This window comes from Herpailurus yagouaroundi, unplaced genomic scaffold, assembly GCF_014898765.1.
Source record: "Herpailurus yagouaroundi ecotype Mexico unplaced genomic scaffold, PumYag 192, whole genome shotgun sequence".
Classification (NCBI taxonomy): Eukaryota; Metazoa; Chordata; class Mammalia; order Carnivora; family Felidae; genus Herpailurus; species Herpailurus yagouaroundi.
This window is the reverse complement of record NW_024412423.1, coordinates 19,855,584-19,876,464: the sequence shown is the minus strand read 5'-3', so window position 1 is coordinate 19,876,464 and position 20,881 is coordinate 19,855,584. Positions and strand designations below refer to the sequence as shown.

Genomic DNA, 20,881 nt, shown 5'->3' with positions numbered 1-20,881 from the left:
CCCCCCCCCCCCCCCCCCCCCCCCCATTTAGATAGTTTCCTCACACTCTTGAGATGCTTAGTACTCAGCTGAGTACTTGAGGAAGACCATCTGTAGATGTCTGGAATCTGGAGTTTTGTGTGCACTGTTGTCCTCTCTACTGCTTTGCCCTACAGCATATAGCTGCGTTGGGCTCTCTGGAAGCCATAGCTCTCTGGGCTGTCATAGGGCCCACCTCACCTGTTTGCCAGTTTTCAGGGGTCACGGCCTTTTGTTGACTGGAGTCCATGGTCTTGAAAACTGTTGCTTCGTATTTGTTTCACTCAGGAGGGTGAATCTGGTCCTTGTTACTCTATCTTTGTTGGAAGCTGAAGTGTCACAAGTTTAATTTTGAAATAATAGAACTGTGTATTTTAAAAAATGTTGTATGAATTAGTATGTAAATGTCAAGGGACTTTTCACCTATTTTGCACCTATTATGCTGACTGAAAATTGTTGATAGTAACATAGAAAAACATTTGGAAAAAGGACCAAAATCAGGACTGCTGTAACATAGAATGTTACATTATTTAAATGTATTATTCAAATGTGGAAAGACAAATACATAATCCTTCTACCATTTAAAACTTTTTAAAAAAGTTAGTGAACTTCGTTTTTTTAGAACAGTTTTAGTTTAAAGCAAAATTGAAAAAAGTACAGAGAGGGGCGCCTGGGTGGCTCAGTCGGTTGAGTGTCCGACTTCAGCTCAGGTCATGATCTTGCAGTTCGTGAGTTTGAGTCCCGCGTCAGGCTCTGTGCTGACAGCTCAAAGCCTGGAGTCTGCTTCAGATTCTGTGTCTCCTTCTCTCTTTGCCCCTACCCCACCTGTACTCTGTCTCTCTCTCAAAAATAAGCAAACATTAAAAAATATTAAAAAAAGAAAGAAAGAAAAAAGCACAGAAATTTCCCATATATCCTTTATTCCCAAACGTATACAAAGTTCCCCACTCTCAACATCCTCCACTACAGTGGTGTATTTGTTACAACTGATGAACATACACTGACATGTCATTATCATCCAAAGTCCATAGTTCACATTAGGGTTCACTCTTGTACATTCTGTGGGCTTTGACAAAAAATATAATGACATGTGTCTACTACTGTTGTAATATAAATAATAGTTTCATTCTGTGCACTGCTTGTTTATCTTTCCTTCCCCTACTAAGCCTGGCAACCACTAATGCTTTTATTGTCTCCATAGTTTCACCTTTTCTAGAATATCATACAGTATGTAAACTTTCAGTTTGGCTTCTTCCACTTATTAATAGGCCCTGAAGTTTTCCCCGTGTCTTTTCATGGCTTGATAGCTTATATCTTTATTTATGCTGATAATGGATAATACTCTATTATTTGGCTGTACCACAGTTTATTTATTCACCTACCTACTGAGGGACATCTTAGTTGCATCCAAGTTTTGGCAGTTAGAATTATGCACTGAAATAAAAATCCACGTGCAGATTTTTTGTAGGCCTTCCATCATTTTAAAGAGGTAGTTAGGAAATAGGGAGATGTGGTAAGATTTCAGGTCGTTTTTAGTTTTTAAAAAGTAGAGTTTTAAGAGAAGTTCATATGAAGGAAATTCTGGCATTAGATTTGTTAAACTGGACGTAAAAAACTAGGAATTTGGAATTTCCTCTCTGAAAATGAGATGAGATTCTTTTGTTTTCAGGCATTCCTGATCCTTCTTTCTCAGCTCTAAAATTAGAGATTAATAACCTTTTTAAATTAGTAATCTTCATGTATTTAATGCATTCATAGAAGTTGCATTAGGAATTAATTTTGAATGCAAAAAATTTCTGGCCGTTACATACTTTTTAAAAGTATGAGCTCTGGACCCAAATGGACTGTGTGCACACGTTCTTTCTACCACTTACTATGACATTGAACAAGTAATCCAACCTCTGTAAGCCTTCGATTCCTCAACTAAAGCATGGATATAGAAATAGTGCCCAGCTTTTAGGATTGGGGTGAAAATTCAGTAAGGATGCATGTAAAGTACATGCCTAGCTCATAGCAGATGATCTGTAAATGATAGCTGTTGTGTCAGTTATAAAGTGCAGTCTGTGAGTTCATAATATTTTTAGCTCTTTATTGCATTGAATGCAGTAATGCATTTTTTATGGCAGAGTTTGAAATATTCAGTGAGTTAGAAAAAAATTAAGACTTTTTTATTCCCATGTGTAAAAAATGGCTTCTGTTGTGATTAATTATTGTGCTTATTGTCACAGAAAGTCTAGAAATGATGATGACTTAAGAGGTTAACTGCATACAGTGATAGTTGAAAAGCCTTTGTCATTTGGGCTGTCACTTCCTGTGCTGTGTTCTTAAACTGAGCTGTCTCCCGTGGAAATCACATGCACTCGTAGGGCTTCACTGAGCAAATACATTTCATCCCTCCACCTGCCTGCTTGATGCATGCATTTATTTGGTTGTGTCACGGGCACTTAAAGCTCAGTGTGCCCTGCATTGAATTCATGGTCTTTCTTTTCAAACTGTCATTTTTTCTAGTGGTGTTCACCATCTCAGTATACAGCAGTATACAGCATAGCCATACATCCCTTTGTTCAAGCCGGAAATTTGAAAGTCGTCCTGGATTCCTCCCCTGGCTAGTTATTTCCCAGGTGCTGTTGATTCTGTTACATGTCTCTGAAATCCTTCCACCTTTCTCACTCCCTTCTGTTGTCAGCTCCAGCTCTTTGACTGGTTTCTTCACAAATCTCCCTTTGCTTTCTTCCAATTCTATGTATACAGTATAGCTGTAGCGATTCTGATTCACTCCTAACTGCAGAATCATTCTTTGGCTTTGCTTTGCTTTTATGATACCTTCTTAAAACCTTAGTATGGTCTTCGTGGCCCTGTGTGATTAGGCTCCTGCTGGTGTCTTTAGCTCTGTCTATATCCATCTTCATTTTCCATCTCTGTTTCCTTCATTCTGATCTCATTTCATTTCCTCAAAGCCTCTCTTTTTTCTCTCTTGCCTCTTGCTGTCCACTCTGTTACTATCTCTTACTCATATTTCAGATTGCATCTTAAATTTTAGCTTTTCTGGAATGCCTTTCCTGATCCCCCCCACCCCCGCATTTCCTCTTGCATCAGTTCTCCTGCCTACACTATGTCCCTTTACTGTCATCTAGAATTCTGTTTCTCAGTCCCAGGACTCATCCTCCTATAAATATTTGACCAATACCTCCTTTCCAAGATTACACACACTGTAAGATTAAGGACTATGTTTGTCTTGTTTGTCACTGTGTCCCCTGCTGCCTAGCACAATACCATACTCAGGTGTGTGGTGAGTAGTTGTTGAATGAATGAACTTAGGTGTTTAGAAAGTTTAAATTCTATCTGTAATTACCTGTAATGATTGTATTGTCACCTTTTTTGACTCCCCTATTCCTTACAGCTTTTACTTCAAAAATACATATTTTTTAAGTAATGAATTTATTTTAGGATAAAGAAGAAAGAAAATACCATTTACTTTTACTCTACCAGGCATCATGATGGTCGCTTGGATTAAATTGTTTCATTTGGTTCTTACTATTAATGTCGGGTACTTACTCTTATCCTTGTTTTACCACTGAGGAGACAGTCTCTGGGTAGATTCTTGTGTCAGGTCATATGGCTCACCACTGGCAGATAGGTCACACTGAGGTCTTTCCATTCTAGAACTTGTCGTCTTTTGCTCCTGCAATTGTAGTACCTTCTCCAACGTAATGTTTACACTAAGTAATTAGCATACACATTATAATGAATTTCTTATGCTTAGCCATGGTGTAAGACTTTACATTTACGGTTTGGGATACTTTTTATTAATAATTAGGAATATATCATTGATTTTAGGGCTTTAACAGTGCTTGCCTTACCTGGCACAGAGTACATGTTGTAATTGTTGATAATAGAAGTGAAATTTGTACTTGAGTAAGTTTTAAATCCAAGGAAGAAATTGCATCACAATGTCAAAGGAATTATTTTTAAGAGCTGTTATCCTGTAGCATTGGACTCTAAAAGTGATTGAATCTCTTCATCATTTTCAGGGACTATTTTTGCATATGGACAAACTGGAACAGGCAAAACTTTTACCATGGAAGGCGTTCGAGCTGTTCCTGAACTTAGAGGAATCATTCCAAATTCATTTGCTCACATATTTGGTCATATTGCAAAAGCAGAGGGAGATACAAGGTAAAAGAGAATTCTTTTATTTTCTACTATTGAGAAGTACAAACACAAGAAAGGCATATAGGCACATATCTTCTCAATACATAGTAAAACTGTTCTTGTAAGTATTTCTCTGTTTTTTTAAATGATGTTTTATTTACAGATTTTTGGTTCGAGTGTCTTACTTGGAAATATATAATGAAGAAGTTCGTGACCTTTTGGGCAAGGATCAGACACAGAGGTTAGAGGTAAGGATAACTGGAATTGAAGTGCTTTCCAAAGCAGTAGAATGTTAACTAATTAAAGTTCCTTTTGTACAAAAGGTACTTTTAATAGTTTACTTATTTTTTTTTACCTGTTTATATGGTCCCGATTCAAAATTTTAAATATTGTGAAAATTTATGCATTGAAAAGTTGTTCCATTTTCTCCCCACCCTAAGATAACCACTGTCAGTATTCCTTCAGTGTTCCTTTATGTAAATACAAACAAATAGAATTTTACTTCTGCTCTGTAAGTAGCTCTATATGTATATTGATCTGCACTTTTTTTTTAATTAAAATTCTTCTTCAGGTAAGTGTAGAGTTATGTGCAGCTGTTAAGAAGGAATATGGAGAGATTACCCTTTACATAGAAGTTCTTTTTACACAGTTTTCCCCAGTAGTCATATTTTATACATACAGAGCTTTAGTACTGTATCACAACCATGATATTGACATTGCTACAGTCTATAGATTTTACTTAAGTGCCCAGTTTTTCTTGTACTCATTTGTACTTTGTACTATTTTGTCACATGTTTATGTGATCTGTCCACTACCACGTCAAGGTACTAAGCAGTTGTATCACAAAGATGCCTCATGTTGCCCTTTTATGACCACATCCACCTCTCTCCTGACTATGTTCCTCTGTCCCCTTCCCTAATCCATGACAGTCCCTAATCATCTTTCCAATTCTAAAATTTTGTCGTTTCAAAAATGTTATATAAATAGAGCCTTACAATATATAACTTTTGTGATCGGCCTTCTTCACCTGGCATAACTCCTCTGAGGTTTATCCAAGTTGTTGCATGTATTGATAGTTTATTACTTTTTATGGTGAGTAGTAATGTATGGTGTATATATGTAAAGTTTAACCATTCACCTGGTAAGTAGTAATATATGGTGTATATATGTAAAGTTTAACTATTCACCTGTTGAAGGACATCAAGGCAGTTTATAGTTTCTGGCTGTTATGAATAAAGCATCTATGAACATTTGTACACAGATTTTTTTTAAGGTTATTTATTTTGAGAACAGAGAGTGTGTGTGTGAGCAGGGGAGGAGCAGAGAAAGGGAGAGAGAATCCTAAGCAGGCTCCACGCTGTCAGCCTGGAGCCTGATGTGGGGTTCAAATCCACATACTGTGAGATCATGACCTGAGCCTAAACCAAGAGTTGGATGCTTAACTGACTGAGCCACCCAGGTGCCCCTTCACACAGATTTTTATGTGAATGTAAGGTTCCATTTTCTGGTATGGATGCCAAGAGTACTTTACAATTTATTCTAAGTCAGAAATTTTTAATGTGTCAAAAAAGAAGAAAAAGAAGGGGCACTTGGGTGGCTCAGTTGATTTGAATGTCTGACTCTTGATTTCAGCTCAGGTCATGATCTCACAGTTTGTGAGATCAAGCCCTCTGTCCGGCTATGTGCTGAGAACATGGAGACTGTTTGAGATTCTCTGTCTCCCTCTCTCTCTCTGCCCCTACCTCACTCGCCCTCTCTGTCTCTCTCAAAATAAATAATCTAAAAAAAAAAAAAACACCTAAAAAAAAAAAAGGTCACTAATGTGACTTAAAAAAAGGAAAAAGAAAAAAAAGGGGAGGGGGAAAAATTAAATTTTTTAAGTGTCAAAAATAATGGTATTAATTATAGATATAATAAAAAATAGTAGTTTTCAATGTTTCTTTTACCTAAAGGAAAAACTATAATTTCTGATTAAGAAATTCTAGTTTTTACACATTGGAATAATAGATTGTCATGAAAGACTGTTGTCATGATGAATTCCTGAAAAGGGAAATACGAAATTACATGCATAAATGTTAGAGAATCACAAAATTTGTGAATAGGTACATAAGGTTGTTAACTGATAAGTTTAGCTGATTCCTATTCATTGTTTTTTATTGAAAATCCTATTTTTATCCCTCATTGCATTTTGTATTTTTCACTGAACCAATGGATTGTGACAATCTTTGCATATCAGTACAGAAAAGCCTCCTCATTCTTCTTTTTTTTCTTTTGTCCTTTTTATTTTTTTTTTAAATTTTTTTTTTTTTCAACGTTTTATTTTTATTTTTGGAACAGAGAGAGACAGAGCATGAACGGGGGGCGGGGGCAGAGAGAGAGGGAGACACAGAATCGGAAACAGGCTCCAGGCTCTGAGCCATCAGCCCAGAGCCCGACGCGGGGCTCGAACTCACGGACCGCGAGATCGTGACCTGGCTGAAGTCGGACGCTTAACCGACTGCGCCACCCAGGCGCCCCTCTTTTGTCCTTTTTAAAAGCTACATACTGTTTTTGGGGGGCATCATGTATTCAGCCAGCCCTCTCTTGATGAACACTTGGGTTGTTGCTGATCTGTTATAAACAATTCTGTAGTAAATAGTGTTGTACATATATGAATTCATACATCTTCAGGCATATCTGAGGATAAATTCCTGAAGCTTGACTGCTGGGTCAGGTGGTAAATAATTGGTAAATATTGCCTAACATTTTAATATTTTAAGATATGAGACAGACATAAAAAAGATTAGCCTTTAAAATATTAATATTGGAATTTTGATTGGAATTTCATTGTTAGTAAAATGATTAAAGAGTAAGGTGTATATGGTAGTTGAATATGGAACAACAATAGGTACTGTCGTAGAATGGCGTAGAATACATGTAGAGTAACAGTGGCTACTATTAAGTTCTTACAGTGTGGTAGTAGGCATTCAATGCAATAAACTGTGGTAGTAGTACACACTTTATTTCATTTAATCTTCCTAGCAGTTCAGTTTTGTTGATGTGAAAACCGAAACCTAGAGAGGTTTCCTGACTCAATCATAGTCACGTAGGTGAATGGTGGTGTAATCCAGAATTCCACATCTTCTTTATCCATTCATCTGCAGATGAATGCCCAACTGTAATATAAATGAGAATAAAAGTACTGAAAATATAAAATGGTAGTATTTCATTATATAAATGCTTAGATATGACCGTACTCAGTGACATAATGAAATAGGCATATGTAAACATCACGAACGCAACAGCTACAAATGCAGACTGTTATAAGTATGTTGTGTCCGTGATCTGAACACCTTGACTGGGGGGGGCCTGGGTGGCTCATTCAGTTGAGTGTCCAACTCTTAATCTCAGCTCACATCTTGATTTCAGGGTTGTGAGTTCAGGCCCTTTGTCAGGCCCTGCGTTGGGCTCCCACTGGGTGAGAAGCCTTCTTTTAAAAAAAAAACAAAAAACCCAAAAAACAGGTCCTGATTGTGTAGTTCATGGGTTTGAGCCCTGCATTGGGCTCTGCGCTGGCAGTGTGAAGGCTGCTTGGGATTCTCTTTTTCTGTCTCTCTCCCTTTCCCTCTCTCTCTCTCTCTCTCTCTCTCTCTCTCTCTCTCTCAAATAAATAAACTTAAAAAAATTTTTTTGACTGCCCCTCCAAAAAACAAAAACAAAGAAGCACCTCGCTTGGTGTTCCTGTCAATGGCATGGTCTTTTAAAATAGGGGGCGCCTGGGTGGCGCAGTCGGTTAAGCGTCCGACTTCAGCCAGGTCACGATCTCGCGGTCCGGGAGTTCGAGCCCCGCATCGGGCTCTGGGCTGATGGCTCAGAGCCTGGAGCCTGTTTCAGATTCTGTGTCTCCCTCTCTCTCTGCCCCTCCCCCGTTCATGCTCTGTCTCTCTCTCTGTCCCAAAAATAAATAAACGTTGAAAAAAACAAATTTAAAATAGTAACTACCTCTTGGTATTCTGAACAAAATAAAGTAGTAGTTCTTTCCTCAGTTTTGTACATTGCTCTATTATTACCATGGAAAAGCACTTTGTCTTTATATATAAAATAGAGTTTGGGTCTAGACTCAGGTAATCATAAATTATTTTTTTCATTCATGTGAATATGTACTAGGACATCAAAATTGTATGGGACAATTCTTCAGTGATAGACCATCCCATTTGTTTCAGGATATTTAGTATCCATGGCTCCTGTCTGTGAATACCAATCATGTTCTCAAATGAACCAGAAACTCAATCTACAAATTTCTAAAATATTCTAGGCTGGGGAGTAACTGCTCCTTTGAGATCGATTGTTTGAGTGTTATAAACTGTATTTGTTATAGAAGCTAAATTTCTTTGTTTTTATGACAAAAATTATTTGATATCATTACCCAATAAAAACTTTCATAAATTTAGAGTCATATTTCAGTTCTCATCTTCATATCTAATCAGTTTATCTACTGCACTTACTAAATGAATTTTAAATTAATGTCACATTGTGATTGGAAATGACCTTAGATTTTGCAGACTAAAGCAAGTTAGAAGTGTGTTTCTGCTCTATAATGACATGACTGCAGAAAATGAGAGTAAATGCTTAAAAGTTTTGATATTGCCATGACATCAGCTGCATGATTTTTGTATTTCTCAGAGATATCAGTTTGCTGGAATAGAAATATACACAGTGTTCTTTACCATAGATTTCCTGAGAAGGAAAATTTATCATCTGTAAATGATATAGACCAGTAATTTTCAAACATTTAAAAGACTTAAAACAATTAAATACATTCATCGTACCAGACCTCGTATGGAAGCACAATGTGCAAAACACATGAAAGTGAAGCTCTCTTTAGAATTTGTCTGGGCTTGAGAACCCCTGAACTCCTACAGTGGCCCCCTCAGGGCCACCATGGACTCTCTAGGGCTCTCAGAGCAGCTTGACACCCCTGGTTTATAGAGACCACCATTACTCCTTTACTACTAAATAAAATAAGGGTATATTTATACCTCATGACAAGGTAAAGAGTAATTTTTCCTAATGTATAAATATATCTGATAAATTTTTACAAAAAATACCAAAAAACTCCCAAACCGCCAAGTAGATCTCGAATCAACACCTAGAATTTGGAGTGTCTGCCCTTGTGATTTTTGTCTCTGGGGTTGTTTTTTAATTTTTTTTTTAAACTTTATTTAATTAGGGAGAGGGCCTGAGGAGGAGGGCAGAGAAGAGAGAGGATCCCAAGCAGGCTCAGTGCTGTCATTGCAGAGCCCGATGTGGGGCTCCATCTCACACACCGTGAGATCATGACCTTAGCTGATATCAACAGTTGGACGTTTAACCAACTGAGCCGCCCAGGTGCCCATGGGGTTGATTTTTTTTTTAAATTTTGTTTGTCATCTTTGTCTTTGGGATCTTACTGCCTGTGGAATGGTTCTCCCTACTGGCAGCCACAGACCTCAGCCTCCCATTTCACTTTACAGGCGTACTTTGTTTTATGATGCTTTGCTTTATTGCGCTTTCCAGATAATGTGGTTCTCCCTGTGTCGGGCAATCCATTGGCACCATTTTTCAAACAGCATTTGCCCATTTCATGTTTCTGTGTCACATTTTGGTAATTACTACAATATTCCAAAGTTTTTAATTAGTATCATATTTGTTATGATAATCTCTGATCAGTGATTTTTGATGTTACTATTAGAATTGTTTTGGTGTGTCACGAACTACACCCATATAAAACAGCAAACTTAATAAATTCGTGTGCTCTGACTACTCTGCAGGCTGGCTGTTCCCCATCTCCCTTCCTCTCCTGGTGGCCTCTATTCTCTGACACACAGCAGTATTGAAATTAGGCTAATTAACTGTATAGCAGCCTTTTAAGTGTTGAGGTGAAAGGAAGAGTCACACATCTCTTTAAATCAAAAGCTAGAAATGATTAAGCTTAGTGAGGAAAATCTGTCGAAAGCCAAGATAGGTGGAAAGTCAGGCTTCCTGCACCAAACAGCAAAGTTTGTGTAAAAGAAAAGTTCCTGAAGGAAATTAAAAGTGCTAGACTGGTGAACACACAAATGATAAGAAAGCAAACAGCCTAATTGCTGATGTAGAGAAAGTTTTAGTGGTTTGGATACAAGATATTAGCCACAACATTCTCTTAAGCCAAAGCCTAATCCGGGGAAAAGCCCTAAGTTTCTTTAATTCTGTGAAGGCTGAGAGAGGTGAGGAGGCTGTAGAAGAAAAGTCTGAAGGTAGCAGAAGTTGGTTTGTGAGGTTTAAGGAAGGAAGCCGTTTCCATAACATGACAGTGCAAGCTGAAGTAGCAGGTGCTGATGTAGAAGCTGTAGCAAGTTATCCAGGAGATCTAGGTAAGATAATTCATGAAGGTGGCTATGGTAAACAACAGATTTTCAGTGTAGATGACAACTTTCTATTGGAAGAAGATGCCATCTAGGACTTTCATAGATAGGTGAAGTTGGTGCCTGGCATCAAAGCTTCAAAGGACACCCTGACTCTCCTGTTAAGGGCTAATGCAACTGATGACTCTTAAGTTGAAGCCAGTGCTCATTTAACACTCTGAAAACTCCTAGGGCCCTTAAGAATTATGCTAAATATACTCTATCTTTCCTCTGTAAATGGAACAACAAGGCCTGGATAACAGCACATCTGTCAACAACATGGTTTACTGAATATATCTTTTTTAAATGTTCATTTATTTTGAGAGAGGGAGAGCATGAGTGGGAGTGGGGCAGATGGGGGCAGGGAGAGAGAGAAAAAGAGAGAGAGAGAGAGAGAGAGAGAGAGAGAGAGAGAGAGAGAGAATCCCAAGTAGGCTCCGTGCTGTCTGTGCAAAGCCTGACACAGGGCTTGATCTCACAAACTTTAAGATCATGACCTGAGCCGAAATGTAGAGTTGGACGCTCAAGTGACTGAGCTACCCAGTCGCCCCAGTTTACTGAATATTTTAAGTCCACTGTTGAGACATGCTGAGAAACACAGATCTCTTTCAAAATATTACTGCTCGTTGACAATGCTCCTGATCACCTAAGGGTGCCGATGAAGTTGTACAATGAAATGAATGTTGTTTTCGTGTCTGCTAACACGACATCCATTCTGCAGCCTGTCCATCAACTCTTGTTATTGAAGAAATACATTTCCTAAGGCTGTAGCTGCCTAGAGAGTTATTTCTCTGATGGATCTGGGCAAAGTAAATTGAAAATCTTCCAGAAAGGATTCACCTTTCTAGGTGCCATTAAGAACATCCATGATTCATGGGAAGAGATCAAAGTATCAGGATTGACAGGTGTTTGGAAGGGGTTGATTCCAACCCTCGTGGATGACTGTGAGGGTTTCCAGACTTCAGTGGAGGAAGTCAGTGCAGATGTGGTGGAAACACCAGGAGAACTAGGATTAGAAATGGAGCCTGAAGCTGTGACTGGCTTGCTGCAGTCTCATGATAAACCTTTAATGGATAAGGAGTTGCTTCCTTTTTTAAAAAATGTTTATTTGTTTTTGAAAGAGAGAGGGACAGAGTGCTAGTGGGGGAGGGGCAGAGAGAGAGGGAGACACAGAATCCAAAGCTGGCTCCAGGCTCTGAGCTGTCAGCACAGAACCTGATGCGGGGCTCGAACCCATGAACTGTGAGATCATGACCTGAGCGGAAGTCAGACACTTAACCCACTGAGCTACCCAGGCGCCCCGATAAGGAGTTGATTTTAATGGATTGAACAAAGAAAGTTGTTTCTTGAGATGGAATCTACTCCTGGTGAAGATGCTGTGAAGATTGTTAAAATGACAAAGGATTTAGAATATTTCATAAACTTGTAGATAAAACAGTGGCAGGGTTTGAGAGGATTAACTCCAATTTTGAAAGGAGTTCTGTGGGTAGAATGCTATCAAACAAACAGCATCATGTTCTATGGAGAAATCATTCTTGAAAGGAAGAATCCATCACTACAGCAGACTTTGTTGTCTTATTTTAGGTAATTGCCACAACCACCCTAGCCTTCAGCTACTACCACTCTGATCAGTCAGGCAAGACCCTCTACCAGCAAAAAGATGATGACTGGCTGAAAGGTTAGATGATGGTTAGCATTTTAAGCAATAAGATATTAAAAAAATTTTTTTTGTTCATCCATTTTGAGAGAGAGAGAGAGAGAGAGAGAGAGGGAGGGAGAGAGAGAATCCCAAGCAGGCTCTGTACTGCAGAGCCTGATGCAGGGCTGGAATCCAGGAACCTCAAGATCATGACCTCACCTGAGAGTTGGACTAACTAATGTTCAACCAACTGAGCCACCCAGGCGCCCCATACAATATTTCTTATTTAAGATTTGTATACACTGTTTTTAGACATAATGTTATTGCACACTTAATAGATTACAGTGTAGTATAAATATAATTTTATTTATACTGAGAAACCAAAAAATTCATTTAACTTGGTTTATTTCAGTATTTCAGCTTCATTGTCATTTGCAGCCCAACCCGCAATAGCTCTGAGGTATGCCTATATTTTGTTGACTCGTGGAGGTCACTAATAGGGCCTTACAAAGTGAGTGTCAGCTTTCTAACACTGTATTTTAGGTAAACCTATCCTAAATATGTCCTTGAAATTTGATGAAAGTTCTCGTAAGGTTACTCGTAGAAAGGTAATGTTTTTACATAGATGTTGTAGATCTGATTATTTTACTCCGTTGTTTGAAATCCTCCAGTGGCTTCAAGTTGCTGTTAACATAAAGACCAATAATTGTGCTTCATCTTATCTCTGCCTGCCTCTGTAGCCAGGTATCCCGCCTGTTTGTCCCAGGCTTCCTACTCTTTCCAGCTGATCTGGCTTTTTATTTATTTAATTATTTTTAACTTTTTTGAGTGCTTAGTTTTTTTCCCATTTCGGGATCCCATAACATACTCTTTTCTTGCTACCCCAGCCTGAATTGGCTACCTCTTATTTTATCAAGTTTTAGCTTAGACATCATCTTGGGGAAACTATATGTCTTAGTCTTGCTATAATGCATTCTCATACTATCTTGTACTTTTTTGCTTCATGATATACCAATTGAAATTAAATAGTGTGTATTATTTTTCATTTGTATGTTCTTGCCATGGATTGTCACCTGCACAAATGTAGAGACTATGACTATCTTGTCCACCACTGTATCATCACTGTTTAGCAGAGTGTCCAATACATAATAGATGTTTGATAATTAACTGTGGAAGAATTACGGATATGTGTATAAACTCTTATGGTCATTTTCTTCTTTCTCTTTTTTTTTAGGTTAAAGAAAGACCTGATGTGGGAGTTTATATCAAAGATTTATCAGCTTATGTGGTAAATAATGCTGACGATATGGATAGAATTATGACTCTAGGCCACAAAAATCGTAAGTGGTAGTGCATAATTGTGATTGAACATTTATGTGTTGAGTAGGCTTTTATTTATAAAAATGATTTTTAAAAATCCTCACAGTGGACTATGAAGGTACTAAATTCCTATTTTATGATTGAGGAAACTGAATCTGAGTTTAAGTAACTTGTCCAAGGTTGTATACTACTTACTAAGTGGCATAGTCTTTGAGTGTAGACTGTTAGTCATCATTAACCAAGCTCTTTACTGCTTCCCTTTTGTTGGGGAGAAAAGCAAACCAAAATTAAATGAAATTCTTTTTAAGAATTATTCGAAGTTTTGTGTAAAGAGTAAGAAACTTCAACACTGTTTAAACGCAAGCTGCCTCGGGTCTAGTACTAGTGGTGCTGCCAGCAGCAATTAGAGATCAGAGGTAAAAAATTAAGAACGTAGGAAGTAAACGTCTTTTTGAGAGTTTTTTTTTGACTAGACTGTAAATCTAGCAAGCTCAAAGAAATTAAAGAAAAATTTAGAAATCAATTGTATTCTTATAAACCAAGTAATAGACCACATGATAACAGGAAAATGAGCAGAAGATAATATATGAATATGTTACTCACAGAAGAACTATACACAGCAACCAGCGTATGAAGGTATGTTCAACAGGACAATTAATCAGGAAACAGCAGTGGGAAACAGCAGTGTATTAGAACAGCAGTGGGAGATATTTCACCCATTGTTTTCGACGAAGGGATATCCAGGTTCATGAAGCTCCGACGAAATGGGCACTGGTGATGGGAGTGTAATGCGCTACAGCCTTTCTGAAGTGTAGTGTAATGGTATCTGTTGACATTTTTTAGAGTGCATGCCTTTTACACTTGCTCTTAGCCAAAAGGCCGAGAAGCGATAGAGAGTGCATGCCTTTTGACCCAGTGTTTCTAATTCTAACACGTATCTATCTACCTACCTACCTATATTGATATATATGTAGAAAAATATTTTCTTAATATTTAAGTAATCTCTACACCCAGTGTGAGGCTCAAACTGACAAACCTGGGATCAAGTTGTATGCTCTTCCAAATGAGCCAGCCAGGCACCTCTGGAAAAATATTTTTAGACATAAACAAACAAAATGCCTTATTGCAACATTATTTGTAATAGTAAAAGTTTGATGTAGTCTAAATAGCTATCAGTCAAACATTGTCTATACAGATTATGGTACAGAAATAATATGGAACATAATGAAGTTATAATAAAAAGAAAGAGTAAATCTACATGTAGAGACCTGAAAGATTTTCAAGGTATATCATTAAATGAAAAGAAAGCAAATCACAAAATAGTATGTACTGCATCATCTCATTTATGTATGTAAAAAAGCCAAATTATTAAACAACTCTGTATTTGGGCTCTGTGTGTGTGTGTGTGTGTGTGTGTGTGTGTGTGTGTATAGACTTGTGTGTATGTTAAATACAAAACAAAAGAACATTTAATAGTGGTTACCTTTAGGGAAGGGGAAGTAAGTTTGGGCAAAAGGGATATATGGAGCCTTTACTTTACGTTTTCAGATGTCTGTATTTTCAAATTTTTTTTATATCAGGAATACGATCATGTATTGCTTATTCTATAAAAAATTTTTTTTGACTTAAGAGTCCATTCACAGTAGTGATCAAAACTTTCCATTAAGAACTGAGAATTGGGGCACCTGGGTGGCTCAGTTGATTAAACATCTGACTCTTCATTTTGGCTCCAGTCATGATCTTGCATTTTGTGAGTTCAGGCCCCACGTTGGGCTCTGTACTGATGATGCAGAGCCTACTTGGGATTCTCTGTCTCCCTCTCTTTCTGCCCCTCCCCTGCTCACACATTCTCCGTCTCTCTCTCTCTCTCAAAAATAAACTTTTAAAAAACAGAAACAGAAACAAGACAAAAAAAGAAAAAAAAGAATTAATTTGGTATGTGAGATTGATTCAAGGAAAACTATAATTCTAATGAGAGAAATAAGAAGAAATAAAAAAAGAGAAATGAAGCCAAAGACATTTTAAGACGTAAGATAGAAGAGAGAAAAATACTCTTAATAGATTGAATCCAAGAATTAGACATTTAGTACAAATACCAAATAGAAAAGTTCTAACATAAAAACAGTAATTTTATCATATGGAAATAGAGTAAAGTAACTATCCAGAGGACAGTAGCAGAGCAAGGAAATGTGACAGTAAAAGCTGTTATTCTAAACAGATGAAAAATTGATACAAATATAAAATTAGTTCCCATTTTGTGCAGGAGGTCATAGTATAGAACTAGTTAATTTTACACTTAAGAAAATAAGTCTTTAGGGGTACCTGGGTGGCTCTGTCAGTTAAGCGTTTGACTTTAGCTCAGGTCATGATCTCATGGTTCGTGGGTTTGAGCCCCACGTCTGGCTCTTTGCTGACAGCTTAAAGCCTGGAGCCTGCTTTGGATTCTGTTCTCCCTCTCTGTGTCCCTCCCCCACTCATGCTTTGTCTCTCTCTGTCTCTCAAAAATAAATGTTAAAAAACATTAAAAAAAAAAAGTCTTTGATTTCATGAATATGTGACGTGCTTGGCAACTAAAATGCAAATTTAAGATAGTCAATTATATTTGCATTGCGGGCACTATTGTGAATTTGCTAATATTTCTTTAGACCAGTGTTTTTCAGCCATTAAACAATAATCATTTTGGGGCGCCTGGGTGGCTCAGTTGCTTAAGCGTCCGACTTCGGCTCAGGTCATGATCTCACGGTTCGTGGGTTTGAGCCCCACGTTGGGCTCTGTGGAGACATGCTCAATGTCTGGTGCCTGCTTCCGATTCTGTGTTTTCCTCTTTCTCTGCTGTCCCTTGCTCACGCTCTGTCTCTCTCAAAAATAAAATAAAACATTAAAAAAAATTTTTTTTAATTATCATTTTCTTTGAAAATTTTTATTTTTGAATAGATCATCCATACACATGTTCTAAAATTCAAAAGGCACAAAAGTAAACATTGAAAAACAAGTCTTTCTTTTACCCTTGGGTGTCACTCACCTAGTTCCCGCCCCAGTGGCAACCTCCATTAATTTCCCACGTACCCTTCCTGATACAGTCCATGAATGCCCAAGTGCAGTTTTACAGAGAGTGCTTGTCCTTTTTTCAGGAGCCAAATAATAGTAGTATTTATTCACTTAAGTGTGTTGTTATAGAAATCATTTCACATCAACACATGGTAGACCTTTTAAAAATAGCTATATAGTATTTCGCTGGGTTTATCTACATAACGTATTTACCCAATATTTTATTCATGGACTTTTGTGTTGTTTTCACTCTCGCTGTTATTAGTAATATTGTAGTAAATATTCTTACATATGTGAGTTTATACACATGCAATCATATTTATAGCATAAGTTCTCCTTACCATCTTGAAAAACATAAATATTTAATTTTTTTCTTTTTTTTTTTTTTAAAGTTTGTTAATTTATTTTGAGAGAGACAAAGACAGCATGAGTTGGCGGGGGGGCGGTGCACAGAGAGAAAGGGAGAGAAGGAGAGAATTCCAAGCAGGCTCCATACTGCCAGCTGAGAGCCCACATGGGGCTTGAAGTCACGAAATTGTGAGATCCTGACCTGAGCTGAAACCAAGAGTTGCACGCTTAACTGACTGAACCAACCAGGCACCCTAATTTTTTTCCTTCATCCAAAATAAAAATTTTGACACAAATTAAAGCTGTGGAATTTTGTTTTATTTCCATATGTGATATTTCAGTAGGTTGGAGTATTGAGTCAACCTGACTGCGGCAAGCAGTTTTCTCCTTAGGGATTATAACATTCAGTATAGCTTGTCTGTTGCATTGCTTTGTTTTCATAACTGGAAATAAAGAAAAATCACAGTCATAAATCCCATGCTGTACTTATGTTGGAAAAATAATAGGTACTAAAATATTTAATACCAGTTTTTTACGTTACATGTTTTCTCCCACCCCAGATTGAAAATCACATAATTGTAAAACTCTTCCAACCCTTTGATCCACTAGTGCCAGTTTGAAAAATACATCCCATAGACATAGTCCTTAAGAGAAAGAGAGGTATCTGCTCAAAGATGCTTGTATTGTTGTTCCTTATGAGGACCTAAAATGGGAAACAATCCAAGTATCAGGGAATAGCAAAATCAGTTTTAGTAAGATTTGCAAGTTGTTTTTGCATGGAAATATAGGAGATAATGTTAGGTGGAAAAAAACAGAAGGTAAAATAATACTCTGTGGAAACATGTATGTGTAGTACTACTTACCAGATGTTATAAAGTGGTGTCGGATCAGATTTTTAAAGATTAAAAAAAAATTTTAATTGTGGTATTACTTTTTTTTAATGTTTTATTTATTTTGAGAGAGAGAGAGAGAGAACAGGGGATGGGCAGAGAGAGGGAGGGAGAGAGAGAGAGAGAGAGAGAGAGAGAGAGAAAGAATCCCAAACAGGCTCCGTGAGATCATGACCCGCGCTGAATTCCAGAGCCAGACGTTTAACTGACTGAGCCACCCCGGGGCCCCTGGATATTTGATTATTTTTAAAGATGCTCCCTGGTGTTACACTTTCTAAGAACTTCCTTCCTTTCTTCAAGGTTCTGTTGGCGCAACTAATATGAATGAACACAGTTCCCGTTCCCATGCCATCTTTACAATTACTATAGAATGCAGTGAAAAAGGCGTTGATGGTAACATGCATGTCAGAATGGGGAAGCTCCATCTTGTAGACCTTGCTGTAAGTAACAGGATACTACTGAAGGAATAACCTTTGTTGTTTTTTACCTTTTATTAATGGATAAAAATTCAAGTGAAAATGTGTAATTTACATACAGTTTTTAAGTTGTTTACTTATGTACGTGTTTAACTTATTTATCATAGAATATTTCTAATGTATACAAAAGTAGTTAGAATAGTAGAATGATCTCCCATATACCCGTGACCCAACTTCAGCGATTACCAGTTCATGGCCAGTCCTGATTCATTTTTGCCTTTAGCCACTTTTTCCCTTCCTGTATTATTTTGAAGCAAATTCCAGATATCCTGTCAGATTTTTCAGCATCAAAGTCTGTTTTAAACTGTCAGAGGCATATTCTGTATTTTTTATTTGAGCTTTATTTCTATGTCTGTTGCTAGGGTTCAGAAAGACAAGCAAAAACTGGAGCTACTGGACAGCGCCTGAAGGAAGCCACAAAAATCAATCTTTCCCTTTCCACCCTTGGTAATGTAATTTCTGCCTTGGTTGATGGAAAAAGCACTCATGTTCCTTATCGCAACTCTAAATTGACTCGTCTTCTTCAAGATTCCTTAGGAGGAAATTCAAAAACCATGATGGTAAGACTTAATTGTGGAATAGTTAGCATCAGGCAAATTTCAGATTCCTGTTGATGTATTGCCATGACTTTTTAAAAACCATTGATATTTCACTTTTTTTGACTTTGTGATGATTCTATTGGAAGAACATCATGTGTGCTAACCCATATAATGGTGTTTAGAAATCTGTGTGGTGGTTGCTTTCTTGTTCCAGAAGGCCAGAGAGGAACTATCTATGCTTAAGAAATTCTTTTTGATATATTTGTAATGGTAGTATTAATTTTGACTGCATCAGGGGTAAAATGTTTTGTATTCCTGATTCAACAGTGTGCAAATATTGGGCCAGCAGATTACAATTATGATGAAACTATTAGTACATTACGGTATGCTAACCGTGCTAAGAATATTAAAAATAAAGCTAGAATCAATGAAGATCCAAAGGATGCTTTGCTTCGTCAGTTTCAGAAAGAAATAGAAGAACTGAAAAAAAAGCTTGAAGAAGGTAACTTTTTCTCAAAATACTGATGTTAATATTGGCTAAAAATATATTGTTTAACCACTAAGTATTCTAATAAAAATTACTTATTTAAATTCTTTGAGCATCTAATTTTGATATTTTAAGGAATATTTCTACAAGGTAACTTGATACATACTTTAGCATTTTCATATTAAGTTTAATTATGTAATATTTGTGTATGTAATTTTTAAAAATTGATTTAATTTAAACCTCCATCTCAATCCCTGTGACCTTTTATAGATTTCATTTGACCACTTATTCAATAATGAATTTTTTTGTCTCCATATAAGAGTGAGTTTTACCATATATATATTTAGGTGAAAATGACCTAGAGTATCAGTCACTGTTGTTCAAAATAAAGAAAGCTATCAGAGAGTCATGGGTAAACCACATTTACTCTAAGTCAAATTCATTGTGTGGCTTTGAAAATAATGCTTTCGTTCTTAAATTTGAACATGAGATTGAATTTGAGGAATCCTTTTCTAATAAGGTGTTAGAAGGTTAGAAAGTTTGAAGACCTTGTTCATGAGGGTGAGAAATTTACCAGCTGTCATTAAGTGCTCAATGACTCTCTCCACTTCATGCTAAGAACTGATTGGCACAAGGGGTGCTTTGCATAGCAGACAAACAGAAGGCTTAAAATAGCTTTTTTACAGTTTATGGGGAAACTGGATACGTCAAATGTGAATTCCAACATCACAAATGTTTGGAGATAGTACTGATTGAATAAATTTGAGTAAGATTATTGAGGAAAAGCAGTATAATTGAGTTGCCTCTTAGTAATGAAATTTGGTATTTTAAATATGACCACTAGGTGGTATTTATAGTCAGTATGTTTTAAAGGTTTAAATTTCTTAGATTTGTTAATGTTCATTTCATCCTTTATTTTGCTGCCTTTATTTTTTTTACATTTTTTAATTGTGGCAAAATGCACATCACGTAAAATTTACCATTTTAACTACTTTTATTCGTTTATTCATTAAGTTTGTTAACCTTGTTCTGCAACCATTACCACTGTCCATCCCTAAAACTTTTTAATCATCCCCAAATGAAACTCTGTACCCATTAAACATTTACTCTCCATCCCCCTCTCTGCCTCAACCCATGGTAACTCCTGTTCTATCTCTGAATTTGACTATTCTAGATAACTCATATAAGTAGAATCATATAATATGTGTGCTTTTATGTCTGGCTTATTTTACTTAGCATAAAGTCCTCACAGTTCATCGATGTCATAGCATATGTCAGAATTTCCTTCCTTTTAAAGGCTGAATGATACTCATTCTTTGTATACACCGCATTTTGTTTATCCGTGCATCTGTTGATGGGCACTTGGGTTGCTTCTGCCTTTTGACCACTGTGAATAATCGTGCTATGAATGTGGGGATACAGATACATGTTTGAGTTCTTGCCTTCACTTGTTTTGGGTATATACCCAGAAGTGGAATTGTTGGATCATGTGGTAATGCTCACTTTATATTTAAAACATTTCATTTCATTTCATTTCATTTCATTTCATTTCATTTCATTTCA

General features: G+C 37.0%; 1 protein-coding gene across 6 annotated transcripts in view; it reads left to right on the top strand.

Moving 5' to 3' along the window:
* Positions 1-20,881, top strand: part of KIF3A (kinesin family member 3A) — a 49,388-nt gene that overhangs the window by 8,739 nt on the left and 19,768 nt on the right. For all 6 annotated transcript variants that reach the window (XM_040444437.1, XM_040444436.1, XM_040444435.1 and 3 more), the window contains exons 3-8: positions 4,050-4,194; positions 4,334-4,418; positions 13,445-13,550; positions 18,117-18,256; positions 18,655-18,852; positions 19,159-19,333. In XM_040444437.1, the coding sequence (XP_040300371.1) occupies positions 4,050-4,194; positions 4,334-4,418; positions 13,445-13,550; positions 18,117-18,256; positions 18,655-18,852; positions 19,159-19,333 (849 nt within the window). The remainder of the gene's footprint in view (positions 1-4,049; positions 4,195-4,333; positions 4,419-13,444; positions 13,551-18,116; positions 18,257-18,654; positions 18,853-19,158; positions 19,334-20,881) is intronic.